Source organism: Pogonomyrmex barbatus, unplaced genomic scaffold, assembly GCF_055798465.1.
Source record: "Pogonomyrmex barbatus isolate J1 unplaced genomic scaffold, ASM5579846v1 scaffold3, whole genome shotgun sequence".
NCBI lineage: Eukaryota > Metazoa > Arthropoda > Insecta > Hymenoptera > Formicidae > Pogonomyrmex > Pogonomyrmex barbatus.
In genome coordinates this window covers 1,963,221-1,981,264 of record NW_028297127.1, presented here as the reverse complement: position 1 = coordinate 1,981,264, position 18,044 = coordinate 1,963,221, and the positions used below count along the sequence as shown (strand labels likewise).

The 18,044-nt window shown below is 42.7% G+C and overlaps 1 protein-coding gene across 4 annotated transcripts in view; it reads right to left on the bottom strand.

Moving 5' to 3' along the window:
- L (zinc finger protein Lobe) overlaps window positions 1-18,044 on the bottom strand; it is a 75,650-nt gene that overhangs the window by 47,250 nt on the left and 10,356 nt on the right. For all 4 annotated transcript variants that reach the window (XM_025218076.2, XM_089079110.1, XM_089079111.1 and 1 more), the window contains one exon: window positions 4,091-4,162. In XM_025218076.2, the coding sequence (XP_025073861.2) occupies window positions 4,091-4,162 (72 nt within the window). The remainder of the gene's footprint in view (window positions 1-4,090; window positions 4,163-18,044) is intronic.

Sequence of the window (18,044 nt, the reverse complement as noted above, 5' to 3'; positions counted from 1 at the left end):
ATACGAACTGAGTTAATTATATTAATTTCTTCTCTCTTCTATTAGAAGAAACTTATGATGGAAAAAATTTTCTTCGCTAATCATTTGCCTATGCGAAATCCAAAAAAAAAAAAATTTCCTAAAAGATTTTTCATTCGGAATAATCTGATCTCGTTCAAAGATAAAGGTGGTTTAAGACGATACTCGATCTCAACAAACGCAACTCGCGCGATCGTCCGAGATTAATCCGTTTTCGAGCCGATTCTCTCCCAGAAGATAAACATCTGAAATGAATTCAGGGGCTCGCGGGGGTGGCAAGCCTCCCGGCGACCGGGAGGATAGTAGATGGCTAAATTAAGAGCATACAGAAAAGAAGGGAGCAGCCTCGGGCAAAGCCCGAAACGAGAGAAACGAGTCGAACGCCCGTAATGCGAGGCGCTTAAAGTTGCAATGGGTCTCTAGGGTACAGAGGGTGGCAGGGGGGCGGGGGTTACGGGGGTGGGTATAGGAAGCGGAGAAGGGTGGGATGAGCGAGATCGAGTGACTGACTGACTGGAACCGAAAAGAGATGCGACCTGCCTAAGAGATTGGGATCTTTGCGAATCCGAGAATGTCCGCCGGGACGGAGAGCTTGAACTTGTCCACGACGGCTCCTTTTACCAATGTTGGGTGACTCTTCTCTCGCTCCCTCTCCTCCCTCCCTTCCTCCCCTCCCCCTTTCTCTCTCTCTCTCTCTTCCATCCGTGATAAGCAGTCCTCAGAAGCGCGGCCGCGAAGGGTTGAAACGACTTCATTTTAATCCAAGACGGTCCTACGCAAGTTTGAACTTTGTAACATTATCCTTTTTGTGACTTTGTTATTTTTTTTCATCGTGCTTTCTTTCTTTGCGGATTATATATTTATCGAGATTATAATACATACAAATTTTTTATAATTATACTAAATATTAATAAATGTATTAATACTTTATTACTATTTATACTAACAAGAAAATTTCTTATTTGTAATTACATCGAACTAACAAGTTAAAAGTATATTGCAAGCATGTAAAATTAATATATTTCACATTCACATAACATAATTAGACAAATGTGCTATTCTTTGTATTCTTCTTGAAGTATATTTAGCTTTTGCAAGCAGCAATCAATGAATCTCAGCGATGTCTACTGTCCGTGGCAAAGTACTATTTTCATTTCAGATGTAATGGGAGGCATCGAGGAAGAGAGAGAGAGAGAGAGAGAGAGAGAGAGAGAGAGAGACACCGAGAGAGACACGAAGACAGAAGAAAGAGGCTAGAGAGTTAACTTGAAGGGTTAATTAAGTGTTTGCTCGTCCGACAAGCTCGACTCGCGCATCTCTAAGTACTACTACTGCCACACGTATGAACTGCGTCTGGTAACAGCCATTAAATCTAGTCCTTTCATACCGCATATAGTAGCGCTTGCTATACATTTCCCTTTGTGTGCCGTGCGAACTTATCCCCCGATTTAAACCCCCGATGCAGGATAAGGCGCTGTGAAGAGGAAAAAGGTAATGCGCGGCAGCAGCAATTTGCGGGAATTACTCTGTAAGTAGCGTTTACATCTAATTTGCCGTTAGTCTGAGGTAGTTCGCGAATTAGCGTACTATTTATCCGCCACTTATATAAAATTTGCCTATTTATCGCCAATAAACGTTGAAGAGAGATGCGGACACGATGCGAGACTTCGATGCGAGAAAAAGGATATTACATCACGAACTTATCATATCAGAGATTTGACGTTTTCATCTTATCGATTTATAATTGGAAGATGCATATGGAATTAGAAGTATTTTGAGAATAGTCGAATAAAAATTTAATCTGCTTTCAAAATCTCGAATAACAACGTATATGAATCTTTTTACTACCACGTTTGTAGCCAACGAATTTTATCGGATACAGTTTTTCGATAAGAGCCGCGACGCTTCAATCAGCTTCGACGAAGAAGCGAACGATCGCACGAATCCTGCGGTAAAATGAGCGCCGGTCCGTCAATAGATCCTAAAAGGCGCCCGATGCTGCAGAGATAGAAGGAGATAGAGATAGAGAGAGAGAGAGAGAGAGATAGAGAGAGAGAGAGAGAGAGAGAGAGAGAGAGAGAGAGAGAGAGAGAGAGAGAGAGAGAGAGAGAGAGAGAGAGAGAGAGAGAGAGAGAGAGAGAGAGAGAGAGAGAGAGACAGAGAAGTACGAAACGGCCAAGCCCTTTTGGTGGACGTATCGCAGAACGGAAGCTGGCACTAAAGGGACACATTTACGTCTTCCCAGGAGTGCGTTAGCTAGCTGGCTAGCCGTCGGCCAAGCTGGCCGACCTACCCCCAATCCCCCTCAGCCACCTCCCCCTCTCCCCCGACGTCGACCAGGGCCGGTCAACCTCGCCGGTTCGTCTCAAACTCAAGCTCGATCCCTCTGTTAGCTCCTGCTAATCGAATCACCGCGTATATAAGCGTATGTCGAATTCGCGGAAACTCCGTTAGCCATTAGGAAAGCGGTAATCCCCCAATTATTGTGCAGCCATCAGGGAACTCGGCGGCTGGGTGAGACGTTGAAGAGTCTCGCGAATTTCCGGCGAAGTAATGGTTGGCATTTCCGCGGCATTTTCTCAGACGGATTATACGGATTCGCGATAATTACTGACCTGGCGAAAGATGCATCTAACCTCGACAAGGATCAGAATAACAAATATACGAAGTAACACAACGATACAAAAGTATATGCAAACGGTAAGAATTACAAAATTCGTCGCGGTTAGCCTCCATTTATTTTCCACGTCATTCTGCGAGACGAAGAAGTTCGTATCTTAATTTTTGCTTTTTGCGCGAGCGCGATAAGGGAATTATGATCGCTTTTAATCGCGTAAAGACGCTCGCTGCCGTTGCGTGTCTGTGATGTTCCCAGATTTATCTACCGAGAACTAGTCTATCCACGCTGTGGAGCTGACGGGAGATTAGTCAACTTAAGTCGGCTCAATCCCTCCGTCCCTTACCGAAGCTTTGGCTGTTACAAGGTAATCGAATTACAGAGAGCATATGTCGAATGCATAGGCGCCATTGTATCCGTGACTCGCGCGCCGAGAAGGTAGCTGAGAGCATTATCTATTCGCCACTAACCTGCGAGGAAACCCGATTTCTCTTATCCAGAATTTCGCGTTAGCGTATCATTTGCGTTTTGAATTGACAATATGAATATTATGTAATTGCATTCATAATGGGAAACGGTAAACAAAACGGTAAACAAAAGCGGTCTAATAATCGCTTTCGACGATTCGGGAGAAAATTAAATTCGCAAACCGTCGCAAAATGGGTCATCGCCGTGTGTGTGTGTGTGTGTGTGTGTGTGTGTGTGTGTGTGTGTGTGTGTGTGTGTGTGTATGTGTGTGTGTCGAAGCTTTCAATTCTGTTTGAAATATTCGCAAAGAGAATTGGATACGCTGAAAACACTTCCGATCTAAATGCATCGACGTTGTTTCGAGGCAACTCACGGGGTTCTCCGAGCATAAAAGCCATGCTTCCCCCTCTGAGGTCAATTCTACTTTGTACTTATCCCCTCGAAGCGGGAACCACCTCTGTTCAGAGACATCGCTCGAACGCCGTAATTCAAAGTTTCTTGTAAAGTCTTCTTAAATCCTTCTGTCTCGAATCTATAGCGCCATTTGAGAACCTTATCCTACGAATTTCCTGCCAGTCAAAACGAGCAATCTCTAGCGCGAAGGGTAGCCACCCCTTTTTATCGCATGATAGGACGCCTATTAGGGTCTACGGATCACCGAGTATCGTCTTTATATCGGATCTAGACGACCCTAAACGCAAGTCAATCGTTTTAAAACGAAAAAAAATAATTTAAGATACAAGTTTCAATCAGGGTAAATGTCAAATTACAAGGAATCTTACTTGCCGTGCAAAAATATGAAATATGAAATATTTAAGGCTCAGTTTTCTCACTGCAGCCATATTAAATTAAATTATGACGTCAGAAGCAAGAAATGGCATGCAAAAAGTTTCTCGTGACGTAACGTCACATAACGCATGTCGCGCCGCGAGAAAACCAAGCCTTAATCAATTTGGCACTCATCACAAACAAGTAAATGTAACTCACCGCTGTCGAGGCTGTTCTGATTTTCTAGATCCGGGCCTTGGACGGAAGTCGATCTACCATCCTGCAGGTAATCTGAAACAATAAACGTCTCACGATTAGTACAGATATTCTTAATAACTTTCTTAATTCGTTCAAATCAAAGATAATTAATGCAGTAGAAAGGCGACACTTCGAATACTTCGTTTGGAAAAGTTCGCAGCGCGTCCTCGTCCGAATCTCGAGAGAGGATCTAAATCTCTGGCGAAGGAAAACGCACGCATTTAAGAATTAAGATTTGATATGACGAAGATTTGATTTGGATATGACGAAGGTGTCTTCGTGGACGGCTACATCATTTTCGCCGGTGTATCGCTCGTCCCCGCCGTTAGATCCGCATGGATCCGCCGTAACTCGCTCTCGCAGGCCGGGCCCTTAATAGGGATTCCGCATTGAAATTTCATGGGATTTCGGGCGATCGAGCGAAACGAGCTTGGAGATACGTCGCGCGCGGCCTATGCCGGCGCCGCAGATGATGCCGCTTGCGCGCGGACGCGAATAATACGGGAAAGGGTGGAAAAGAGCGGCGCGCGGTGTTCCCGCGGGAGCCATACCCCGGTGATATTGGCTCCCACAGCCCATTCCTGCGCATAGGAGACCGAACCGCCTTGGACCAACGTATACCCGTATACGCGCGCGAGCACACACAAACGCGTACGTAACACGCGGCAGGAAGACCGGCCAAAATTCAAATTTCCCATCGGGATACGCGCGCGACTTTAAGCACAACTTGCGGGGAAACAACCGCGGCGGCCGAAGCGCGCCGGTGTGCTCGCATCGATAATCGAACTTTACGGCGTCGATACCACCGGAAAAAAAAAAAAATTACGCCGCGCATCTTCGCGCGACGGTGATGGCTCGCCGGCGCGGTTTTTATCGCGCGTTTTCATTAGCACGCGTCGATGATGAAATATTCGTGCATTCCGCACGTACTTCTCTCACGTCGGAGGATTAAATTTTATCAGACGTCGATAATATCGAAACGGAGCGTAGGAGCAAACCGAGCGTATTCTCGCACTTAATTATTCGAGTGAGAAAATCACGGTTAATGAGAAGATATGGACAGCGACATGAACTGTGCTCTTGTCATCGATGAGAGAGGGAGAGAGAGGGAGAAAGAGACACAATTGTGATTTCGTCGCATTTGGAATCAACAATTAAATTTTCCTAAAGACACTCACGAGTCGTAATCCTCGGTTAATTCCTCCTTCGTGCCGCTTCTGCAACGCGAATAACTCACTGATAAGACGATACCGAGGAATTCCGCGGCGCGGAATAAAACGTTAAGACCGCGGCGGAACGAAAAGCCGCGGCACTCAAGCTGCTGCGGAATTATCATCGCTCGTAAGTCACGGTGCGAACATTGCAGCTGCAATTGCGGCGCAGCGGCGCGCGCGGTTCGCGGCGCTTCGGGGACGAGATAACTCGTATAAATAACCCGGAAGTCCGCGGTGCACAATAGTCCTTTTTTTTTTACGAGTATGACTTTTGGGAGTTCCAAGGCTGCACGCTAGGGACGCCGCGTTGGTAATCAGTTCGTCGTTGTTACCGAAATGCACCGAGCAAAGCAGAAAAAAAGAGAGGAGAGAAAAAGAAAAGAGAAAAAAAGACCGTCTCTCCCTCTCTCCCTCCCTCCCTCCCTCTCTCTCTCTCTCTCTCTCTCTCTCTCTCTCTCTCTCTCTCTCTCTCTCTCTCTTTCTCTCTCTATCCATGCATTTTCTTTTTATTCACTTCTAGGCACACAATCGCGAATTTTTGCGGCGCGTCCTAGATTGTACGCCGAATATTTAATTCGCACCGTGGATCGCGTACGGGAAACCACTCCAGGGCACTCTCTCTCTCTCTCTCTCTCTCTCTCTCTCTCTCTCTCTCTCTCTCTCTCTCTCTCTTTCTCTCTCGCAACCATTCGCAAAATCGTTCCGGTATCACCGTCATCCGATACCTAAATCGAACTATTACGTCCGGTATTCCGGTGCGGCGAGAATGTTATCGAGTGACACGCGTGTTGCGGACGTAAAATCGTAATATTCTTGTATCATTGCCGCGCGGTATTTCAGTTTGGCGCGCGCGTGTACACGACGCGGCAAATAAATTTGCCAATTAAAAAACGAATTCGCCGCGCGACGACGCGCGGCCCGACGCGGCACGAAATATAAAATAAAAATTTCAGGTGGTATATAAAAGTTTTTTTTTTGTTGAAAAAAATAAACTCCGCGGTGGGTCCGTTCTCGCGATGTGAAACGGGAAATTGGAAAAAAAAATACATGGGGATTTCCCTTTCGCGGAAAATAATCATTGTCATTCTCGTTTTTAAGGGCGAGATAAGGGGTGGGAATAGGGAAGGGGAAGGGGATGAAAACGTGAAATCGCGCAGCGTAATTCGCAGCTAAGCTAATTTCTGGCTTTATTATTTTATTATTCTTAGATGTAAAATTAATCCCGTTGTATTTGTGTTTAAAAACAACGTGTGCATTTTTGCATTTTTTGCGAATCTCCGTTGCGCGAAAGCGCGCCATGATACATCATCAACATACCGCCGGCGCTGCGCGATGGAATATGAAAATTCTCTTAATGTGAACGACAGGCTTTTCAACGTGATTCTTTTCGCGGGGGGCGATAATTTAATTCGCGAGAAAAACGCAACCGCACACTTCTACACGACACGTGCGACATACATTAAACGTAACGTCGGTCAGATATTACGTGTAAATACTCGGGGATCGATTGTGCGCCGCGACGTCCAGCATCATTTTTCACGCGCTCGCGCACAGCTGTCGTCATTGTGTGCATGTACATGTATATACGTACACGTATATGCGTATGTATATGAATTTTGGGAATTCGACGGCCGACGAGCAAAGCTGTTGGGAACCGGTTTTGGTTTTGTATTAGCATGTAACTCCGGCAGGAGTTGAAGTTGCGATGGCTTGTGGGTGGTCGGGCGGCGGCAGGGAGGGTAATTACCTCCTTGGGGAGCACCCTCTCCACGGCGTAGCCCGGTATAGCCCCAGCACGGGTACAGAGGCTTCCCACTGCTCCCAGTGGTCCCGCGGGATCGTGCCAGTGGCTCTCACGATCGCGGTTCTCATTCCGCCGGAATTGGAACTCGTCCGAAGAATGGTGAAGGAAGAGGAACTCGTGAATAGAGTGTCGAGTATATTTCATACAGCCAGCATCAAAGGCAAAGTACTAGAGATTAGTACTAATTAGTACTAATGTTTAGCGTGTATCGCTATTTGAATAATATTTTGTACTCGACACTCAGATTTCAGATATTTTGAAAATAAATTTTTTTCGAGAATAATTTTTAATAGTGTGCTTCGCGATTTTATGCTTTAAATTATATAGGAAATAAAAACCTATATGTATATGGAAAATAATTTACGAATTACATGTGTCGTCGTTTCATCATTAACGTTGCGTTATCATTTTACGTAATTTAAATTGAGCCCCGTGTCCCATAAGGCGTCATAATGACAGCCCAATTAAGCATCGCCGACCCCTAGATTGGGAGAACAAAAGCGTCACGTGACAATGCAAATTATTATGGTAAGCTGACCCTATAATTTATATTTGCCTCATTAACGAGATATGCTTAATTCTATCATCGCGTGAACTCGGCATATGTCTTATTATATATTACATATTAGTTCCCTTACTAAAATTATTTTTTTAAAAAAGATTATGTTGGTATAATAGAAAAAAAAATAGTCTATGATATTATTATTATTATAAAACTCTTCTCTTTCTTTTCAAAATTATATGAAAATATCATAACAGTAATTGAATGACATATTATAAAATGAGAGTTTGTAAATATAAATTTTTATCATATTATATAGAATGTAGAAATATAACAAATATATAATTCACCAGAAAGAATTATTTAACGAGAGGATTTGTGCTACGGTTGATTTAGCAAGGATTGCCAAGATACGAATTTTTGTATCATTAAAATTTATTTCACTACACGAGACGACAAATCGAAACTCATATTTTCGGGGCGCTTCAATTCGCGGCCGGTAGTCAAATTCGAAGCGCCCGGATGGCTGATACGTTTTTAATTGGCCGTCTCGGCCCGATATCATCGACGCCACCGCCGAAACCGCCGACGGAATAAAACGCGAGTGTGCGGTTCCTTCTCGTTGGAAAATGGAATTGCAGTCGCCGCGTTGCCGCCGACTTTTGAACCGGCTAATTCGCCCGGAAATAATAGACACCGTTGGCGCACTCATACCCGTAAGCTAATTTCGACCATTGGTGTGGCTTAATGACCGCACATGGGAAATGAGCTTTCATAATTCGTGACTACCTCCATAATGTACATGCGACAAGTTGAGCAACGAAAAACGTCTAAAAAACGAATACAAAACGTATTCGCGCGATTGCCTTTGAAAAGGAAACGTCCCAATTGATAAAATCCTTGCTGAGCAGGTCGGAATTCACGCGAATGACAAATACGCGCGATGATCGTTCAAAATCGATGGAATTTCGATTTTGAATCGCTTAATAATCAAAACCGGACGCATTGAGGGCGACAGAGGCAAGTGGTATTGCGGACACCCGGTACGGTGTCATCGGCACATGCCACTGTTAAGGGCAGGTCTATCCCTGGGGAGCGTCACAAACAATAGCAATGGGCTAGCCGGTGCCACCCTACGACCACCCTACGGCAGTATCCTTCGACCTACCCTGGTCCTAACATCGGGACTCCGGCGGCTAAGATAGCGACGAGAAGAGGAGAGCGAGAAAGACGAATGGGGGATGAAAGGGGACGGAGGAGAAGACTATACCTCAGGGAAAACTTTAATTTCTTTCTGAGAAAGATGGCTGTTCCTTGTACTTCGCCGTTGCAAGACTATCAACCCTGTCTATCCTCCGTGTGTATATGTGTATATATATATATATATATATATATATATATATATATATATATATATACATGTATATTTTGTGGATGCTTGTATATGTGCATGTGCGTACGCATGTATGTATATTCGTGACATCGGCTTCATAGGAATTAATTTCAACGTGATGTCTCTACTGGGGCACGTCTCTTCCTCGCCGATGTCACTCATACGCAACTGATTTTTTAAGATGTAACTATGAATCTTAATAAAAAATGCAAACAGGATGTTTTAAAAATGGAAGTCAATCGCTCGGAAAATGATTAAGGACCGAAAAATAAAAAAAAAATTGATATGCATATAGATTTGGAAATGCATTGTTTTCGAGTTATCGCCATTTTTATATTGAAATTTCAAATTACTTTGCTTTCGCAATTTTCTTGTCTTTATGAATTTTATAATATAACTAAAGTTAAATAAAAATTGTGGACTGGTTTAGCACTACAGGATGCACCACGTGGAAATACAACTCTCTTGACAGATATCAGGACTCCACAGTTGTGCATCCTGAATTTTTTATTTTAATTATGTTATAAAACTTATCAAAAAACATCTTCTTCCAATTTTAATAAAAGAATTCGAAAGCAAAGCAATTTCAAATTGGTAGCGATTTCTTACAAATATTTCTTTAAACACAAGATAAATAATGCATAATAAAAATAAAATTATTTACATAAAATGTAGAAAATACATTTTTTTTTATTTGCTTTTAATTCATATCACTTTTTATTCTTTTTTTTTTTTCGATCATGTATGTACCCGCAACATGGAGACTCCGGTATCCTTCCTCCCCATGTCTCGAATTAAGTTGAAAGTTCAAGAGGGTTTAATGCTGACCGCTGTCCGACGCACTTAAATGAAGCGTGTGCCACCCGACGAAATTTATACGTAGCCCCCTCAGCAACAAACGCGGTCGCATTTGTCAAGGGTCGCCGCGGCCCACCCTTTCCGACCATGTCAAAAGCCGCGTACGCGCCGTAATTTCGAGTTCGCCAGTGCGCTAATTCCCCGGTTAACTGGTTCTGCGAGAGCTTACGATCTCGTAACGTCCACGTTTACGATACGCAGGTGTATGCACCCCTTTATGATCCATCCCATGAGCCGTGGTACGAACTCCATAGGGGTGACGCGCGCGGCAAAATTTCAACCTATAAAAACGTTATCTTGAAGTTAAGCTAAGCTGCCTATCAGAGAGCTTAAGATATATTATATAATCTTTATATAAATATAAAAAAATCAAATGAAAACCTTTCCACATGTAAGACGAAAAATATTAATTAAATTCTAATTAAAATATAAAAATTATATGATGTGTGTGTGTGTGTGTGTGTGTGTGTGTGTGTGTGTATGTGTGTGTGTGGTGTGTGTGTGTTTTATACTATCTAATAATTAACAAGATAACATTAGCTAATAATTAATAAAAAAATTTTAATAATTTCAATAGAATTGGGCAATGAAAATAGGAGACTTTTACGAGAATTCCGTATCTTCTCAGCAGCGAAAAATACGAGTAACCGAGCGAGCTTCCCCGTGACGCGAGGTTTTCATTGTGCGAAGTGCCGGTATACAGCCTAAGGAGAGAAGATTAGCATAAAGTTAGCGTGGTACCCGATACCATATGTTCGCGCAAAAGTTAAGTTGGGTTGCGTCGCGCTGGACCTCGGGTCCCTAGACACTCCGGGTACGACTGCTTTCGTCATATTTCGACGCGAGAACTCACTGGTGTATTTCCGAAGCGTCATCGCAAAGAGAAAAATCTCTTCCTGCGTAATGCATCTCGATGCGTTTCACGGTTTTGCGTGGAAAAACTCGTGCTTCGACGTGTGGCAAGTTGAAGCGCAATAATCGATTTTGATAATCGGCCACAATTTTAAATAAATATCGACGCCAATTTAAAAGTTTTTCGTAATATGTAAAATAATTACATATGTGATTTTCATTTTAAATATATAATTTTCAGATATTCGAAATAAATCGCGATAAACAATAATGAATATTTAATTTAGGCCAGGATTGGTCAAAGTTGGGACACCAGCGTAGAGAGATCTTAAGTGTAAACAGAAGAAGATTCTAGGGAGGAGGATCGTTAGTATGACCTCGGGATACTGATACCTTTTATCTCCTCGAGTTACTAAGTCTTACCGGAGAGAAACGGAAGATAGCGCCTCGACGAGTGTCGCGAGTTATTAGCCGTAGTTATTAGGCGTGTTTCTCTTTTCGCGGTCCTACCTACTAACACTCGCTCGCTCGTTTTCGCGCGAAAGAAATAACAGGTGGTATTTCCGCGACCGACAAAGGTCGGTTATCCACCGCCGGAGAAAAGCCACGATTGCAATCGCTAAACTAATCTCCGGGACGTCGCTAATCTCGCGCCTGAAAGAAGAGTTCGTCATTCCCGTCGCTTAGAGTGCCGTGGATTGTTCAATTTAAAGCCCGACCGAAGTGTCACTTCGTAATACCGTTTCGCTTGGGAACGCTTCCCGGAAAGCCTCTTTGCGCGGCGGAAGCGATTTATCAGAGACGTAACGTTCTGCAAGAAGATCCCTCCGTGTGCCCTTTCGAGCCACGCTGAGTTCTATTAAAGATCTGCTTGCTTGGAAAGTGCATAATTATGAGCTGTATCTTAAGATGTCTTAAAATTAGAGTTTCTAAAAATTATGGCAAACAAAGTATCTGTTTTTTTTTTTTTTTATTAATTTTTCTTTTTAATCTGAAAAAATTTTTTAATTTGAGAAATTTTAATATCTTAAAAACTTTTAACAATTTGAGAAATTCTTGCTTTAATTGAAATCCCTCCGTGTGCCCTTTCGAATTATACTGAGTTCTATCAAAGATCTGCTTGCGGAAAATGCATAATTATGAGCTGTATCTTAAAGTAAATGTCTTAAAATTGGAGTTTGTAAAAATTATGGCAACTTACTAAGTATCTCTTTTTTTTATTAATTTTTCTCTCTCAATCAGAAAAAAATGTTTTAATTTGAGAAATTTTAATACCTTAAAACTATTAACAATTTAAGAATTTTTGCTTCAATTGAAATCTCTGTTTATCTGCATATTGTGATTAATAAAGGTATATTCTGGATGGTTAACGTGCCGTATAGACCGATTCAAAGTTCTGTGATCGCAAGCGCGCGGCTGCACCTGCAGGGATTATCGCGCGGCAATGCGATTGTATTACGCACGGGGCGGAAAGTAGTGGCGTCGAGAGAGCGAGTTTATAATGAGACCGTGTCATATTTTCCGTGTTTGCCGGCACCGCCGGCGCGAGCGACGACGGGTGCAGCTCGCGCGAAAATATGTTCCTGGTTCCGCGCGCACAATACCGCAGGATGCGACCGGGGAAAGAAGACGGATTACCCGCGTGTGTTCGAGCACCTTCGGCCGTATTCGCGATGCGCGTGTATGCGCAGCATCCGCGCGATGCACAGGAGGAGAGGAGGCGCGCGGTGTACGAGTGTAGGTAGGATGCAGGTACGCGAAGAATTCGTCGTATGGGTTCGCAGGGAGGAGGGTAGGACGAGCGGAGGCACGGAGAACGGGGGGATGAAGGGTAACAACGGGGACGAGCGGAGCGGAGAGGGAGGGAGGAATAGAGAGAGAGAGAGAGAGAGAGAGAGAGAGAGAGAGAGAGAGAGAGATAGAGGGACTTGGAGTCGGTCCCGAGGGATACGTAGGAGCTGCGCCACGGCCCGAGGCAGCTCGTCACCTGGGACACTCTTATATCGCCAAGTACAGTCGCGTCGAGAAAGCGCCATTGTAGAGCGCCATACGTAGAGACAGTTCTCCTTGCTTCTTGGATCAGGAGTCAGTTGAGACTCGTGACTTCTGCCTGCTTGTCACGAAGATTCGCTACGTCGTGATTGTCTGACGCGGATGAAAAAGAAACCGATGGACGAGTCGCGTATCAGGTGATCGAATACTTTGAGCTTATCTCATTATGCTGGCGGAATAAAAACCGATTTAGCTTTAGAAAAAATTTTTCCCAGAGATTAATATCACTATACAATCATGTGTCGATTTAAATATCATAAATAAAATTGTATTACAAAAATGTTTATTATTTATCAAAAAGTGATAAACTTTCATTTACGATTCTTCATTCTTTTTTCTGCAATGAAATTTCTTCTTTTTTGGTATGTTGATTTATATAAATATTATAAGTAATATATAATAAAAAGATGATAAATGTGTTAAATATTTTCATCAATTAGTCACACCGCGTGAATAAATACTTTTCAAGAAAATGTAACAAAAGAGAAATTATTCTGACTTTGTCAATTCGTGCCTCACTCGTGAATTACTCATCATCGACCCGACGAAACATGCAATTGCGACTCTGTACGATAGAAATGCGATTTCCCAAAATGTTTCGGAGAACCCACAGGGGTTGCGAAATACAACTTTATTAGCAGACGTTGTATCGGGAATATAAGACGCAAGACGTAAAATGTGGAAAGCCCAATGAAGAGGAGAAGAAGGAGAAATGTACCAGATAGGGAAAGGGGATAAAACGAGAAGAGGGATGTACGGAATAGAGACGAGGCCAGAGCGAGAGGAAAATAGATGCGGAGAAAGGAGGATGGAGAATGAGAAAGTTTTATTAGTGGGTGCTGGTATCGGGAATATAAGACGCAACAACGTAAAAAGGCGAAGGTACCGCGAAGAGAGGAGAAACTGAAAGATACAACGGAGGAAGAAGAAGGGATCACGAGGAGATGAGGTAAGGAGGAGGAGGAGAAGGAAGAGGAGGAGGAGAGAAAGAGAGAGAGAGAGAGAGAGAGAGAGAGAGAGAGAGAGAGAGAGACGCAGTGATGAGGAGAAGAGGGTAGGTGGGCGCGAAGAGGCAGCGGGGCCAGGTCCCGAGGGACTACGTGCTCTCCTCTGGCGCTGCTAGCACTCGGGAACGCGAAAGAGGGAGAGGATGGCAGCGGAGAGTAGAGAGGAGGGTAGGGGAGAACTAATCAGCTCGACGCATGCGCACAGGGCTGCTCTTAGGGTCCCTCGGGATTCCCCTGGCATTCCCCATAATATACCCTCTTCTCTCCTGATCCCCGCCGCACCCTCGGAGCGTGCCCTCCCGAACCCCCCGGCCGCCCTCTTTACCTCCTCCGTAGCCTCCGCTTGGTCGCAGCTGTACCGACCGGCTCTACAGGACTTTCCAGCTTCCCAGAGGGGAGTCAAGATCAAAACCGCTCGATGCGATTATTTTACGTTGATTATTTTATATTGTGTACTTTGTTATTATAAAATCAAAAATGCGCAGAGAGAGAGGGACACGCAAATGTATCGAATCACTCAACTTTAACTACGTATACTTTTTATATTTATACTTTTATATTTTGCACATCTCATCTTTTCTCGCACAAGATTATATTTTTACACACTTTTTATAAAATAAATTATTTTTCTTTTTCTTTATATAAATAAAACTATAATACTACATTCCTAATTATAATAAAGCCGCTTTCTGGATAACAAATATAAGTTGCCTCAATTACAACAAGGGAAAGAAGTGTGTTTTCGTCTCTATATTCCTCTCTTTTCCTACTACTACTCGAATCTGTCACAGCAATTATTACAATATCCTGCGAGAGACAATCCACGAGAGAGAGGGATGTTATTTCGAGTGATGTTACAATCTTCCCTACCGACCGCCGCCGGTCCCCGGCCACCGCGCCATCACCCACCATCGGGCCCGAGGAGTTGCTGGCTTTCCCCATCGGAATTCGAGATCCCCCATTTTCTTAATGTCAGAGATTTCAATCTGTCACAAGAGCGGCTCGGCAACTTTTCGCTTATCCGTCCGACAATTTCCGCTACCAAAGTTTTGTGTGCCGTGCAATTTAGCTCGCATTAAATTTTCGCCAAAAGATTGGTGGTGATTCGTCAGTGAAAGAGAAAGAGACATTTTCTTGATAAGAAAAAAATATACAAGTCATCGATCATCGATCAAATATTCAAATTACATTGGGTTTTAGGAGACAAAATTTTACTTCGAAATTCATTTTGATCGATTAAAAATAATTTAAGATTTTTCAAATTAAAAATCAATTTCAAACTGATCACATGTTTCTGCGTCTTAGCCGTTTGTGTTGAGATCTGTATAAAAAGCAAATTGCAATTGAATATTCTGTAAAAAAAAAAAAGAAAATTGCGCTAAGAGCATCAATGATCGGTAATTGGCTGTGTGCTTGCACGCAATAACAAGGAGAAAAGAGAGAAAAGGGAAAAGGAAAATCGCAAGCGCATAATTCGACTGACTGAATAATCGAGTCCCGGCGGGGGTGACTCTGACTTTTCGAAGACCGATCTCTCTTTCTCTCTCTCTCTCCCTTTCTCTCGATCTATTTATCTATCTATCTTTTCTTCAGCTGGCGACTGTAATAAGGCGTTAGTTCGCATTTTCTCGCTCTTTCTTTTCCTCTATCTCTTCGTTTCTTTCTTCGTACCTCAACCCTTATGGAAAAAGGAAGCCCCCGGATATGATGACGATAATAATAACAAACGCGTGGGAATGTTTGAACACTTTATCTTCGTCGTATTTCCGAAAGCTCGCTGCAAAGTCACTAGTGACCCCACGTGAGTTAAAATATATTTAAAATTCGCATTTTCATTTTTCTTTCAAAGCAAAGGCGTATTACTCGTAAAAAGTGCGTTCTCTTCATTTAAACTGTACACGAATTTTTTGTATCTCTCTTAGACAATTTTATTTAATCGCAGGAATATTTTTCACGAAGATAATTATCTTTCTCAATTGATGATCTCAAAGAAAAAGAAATTTCGCAAAATGCTAATTTAATAAGTCTTGTCTCAGGATATCGTCGAGGGGGTCCTACGTCATCCCTAATAGGGCGAAAAAAATTGCCACATGAGCCAATTCCCTTCGAAATGATGATGGGGCGCAGGTGACAAAGGTGATCCTGCACACTGCATATTATGTCGATATATCTCGTAACCGAAATCCTGTTATAGACTTATATTGCCCAACATGGATTTCTAAAGTAACACTTTGATACCATACATTTTCTCTAAAAAGATATATAATTTAATATAATAATCTGTTACAGATTACAGATATAGTACGATAATGTAAATCATATCGTTTGAAAATAATTCCAACTTAAAAAAGAGACAGAGATATTTTCGCATTTATGTAAATATAAAAAAGATCTAACTTTGTATTTTACATATTATTTAATCAATATATACGTTATATCATTATAATTTAATACACGTTAATCTTATCTCTCGTTTCTCTCCCTTTCTACTTTCTTCTCTCCTAATTTTATTTGTGACATGTAAATATTATTTGCGATTAAACTGATCTTCCGAAGGAATCGATGCGTTTGTGCATCTCTAAGATACGTCTCTGCGGAATAATCGCATGGTTAGATAGCGTGTCACAAGCGTTAGAAATTCTTGCCAAGCAAGGCGTATGTATCACGCATCAATTATCACCTCGGCTTAAATAAATTAAGGCGATAAACGCGTTATTGCGTCTCGTGGCTTGCCAAAGTTGCTTATTCGATTATTAATATATACATCTTGAAAATGCCGAATACACGTAATCGCGCTACGAAAAGAAAATATTTGTAACGCTTAAACTGGGACGTTGTTTCCTACACGCTAACATTCCGAAGCAAATAGTTGTTGTTCTTCAAATGTTTTCAAGATAACGCGACGCTTAACTTTAAATGTCAGTTTGACGAAAAAGCAAATGTACAAGGATACGTCAATTACGTTCTGCCGAGTGAACGCAAACTTCGAAGACCGGAAAGTGAAACGTAACTCCAGCACTAATATCTTCGCAGTTACTTTGACCTGTATTCTCATTGTGTATTTAGAGTATTTAGAGTATAGCTGTATAGTTTTACTTTACTAAAATAACGTATATCGCGTAAATTCAGCTTGAGGACTTGAAAATTTTCCCGAATAGATCTCTACATATCATATAACATCACACCGTGGTTCATCCCCGGATGTTCAAGGGGGAACAAAAGTTCGAAGTGACATCGATCTATTCGAGAAGGTTTCACTCTAACAATATTAGACACTTCAAGATTTTAGGTCCTAAAGAGAAGACACGCGGAAGCTAGTTTTAAGAGGACGTTTCGCTGATCGTTGCGGGCAAAGATATTAGTGTATATTCGCCGGGGTTGAAAAACGAGAAAGAGAGGAAGACAACGAGGAAAATAACGATGTCCCAATGGTTTAATGAGCGGTGTGGGTACACGGTGCATTAAAGAAGCGGAGGAAGTCCGATGTTTTTCAGGTAAGCAGACGGACGAGGCATCTCCCGTGGGAGTGCGGGCCGCCTCCTGCGGGAGGCAACCTCGTTCTCCGCGAGCTCCTCCAAGCCGGTTTTACCTCCGAGTATAAAGCGCGCGCGCAAGTACACTTTGCGAAAGGTAGCCTGAAATAATAATCGTGCCGTACGTACGGGGGAGCGGATAAAGGTTTGATCTTCCCGGCCTCCTCGGGGAGGAAAACTGCTGGATACTTGGGAAAGGTACGAATCTTTCGAGACAGTTTCGCTAGTTACGTAACAAGGGCGGTACCGTAGGGCACACGCCGCGCGGGCACACTGGGGACGCGGAAATTTTACTTAGCGCAAAAATAGTTCGGATAGAAACTGTCGGGAGACCGTGCGGAAGAAACGAAAAGTAGACGTCGCGAGAGAGATACTGTACGTTTAATCTGTTGGCCATTTCGTTGGCTATCCCGCAGTTTGGAAATAAAAAATGCATTTACGCCGAGAGAATTAAATGATTGCGATCAAATAAATAAATTTCAACCGCCAAGAATATTTAACTATTATTCCTGACAAAATGGCATAGAGAGAGAGAGAATGTGACCGAAATGAATTAAGAGAGAAATTTCGAGTAAAAAAAAAAAACGTTCCGTATCTAATCCCGTCAACCGAGAGCCATTTTTAACGATAATTATATGCGAAAGAGTATGCGAGAAAAGAGAGCGGTGTATGGCCGCGAAATATATTTTCCGCATTTTTC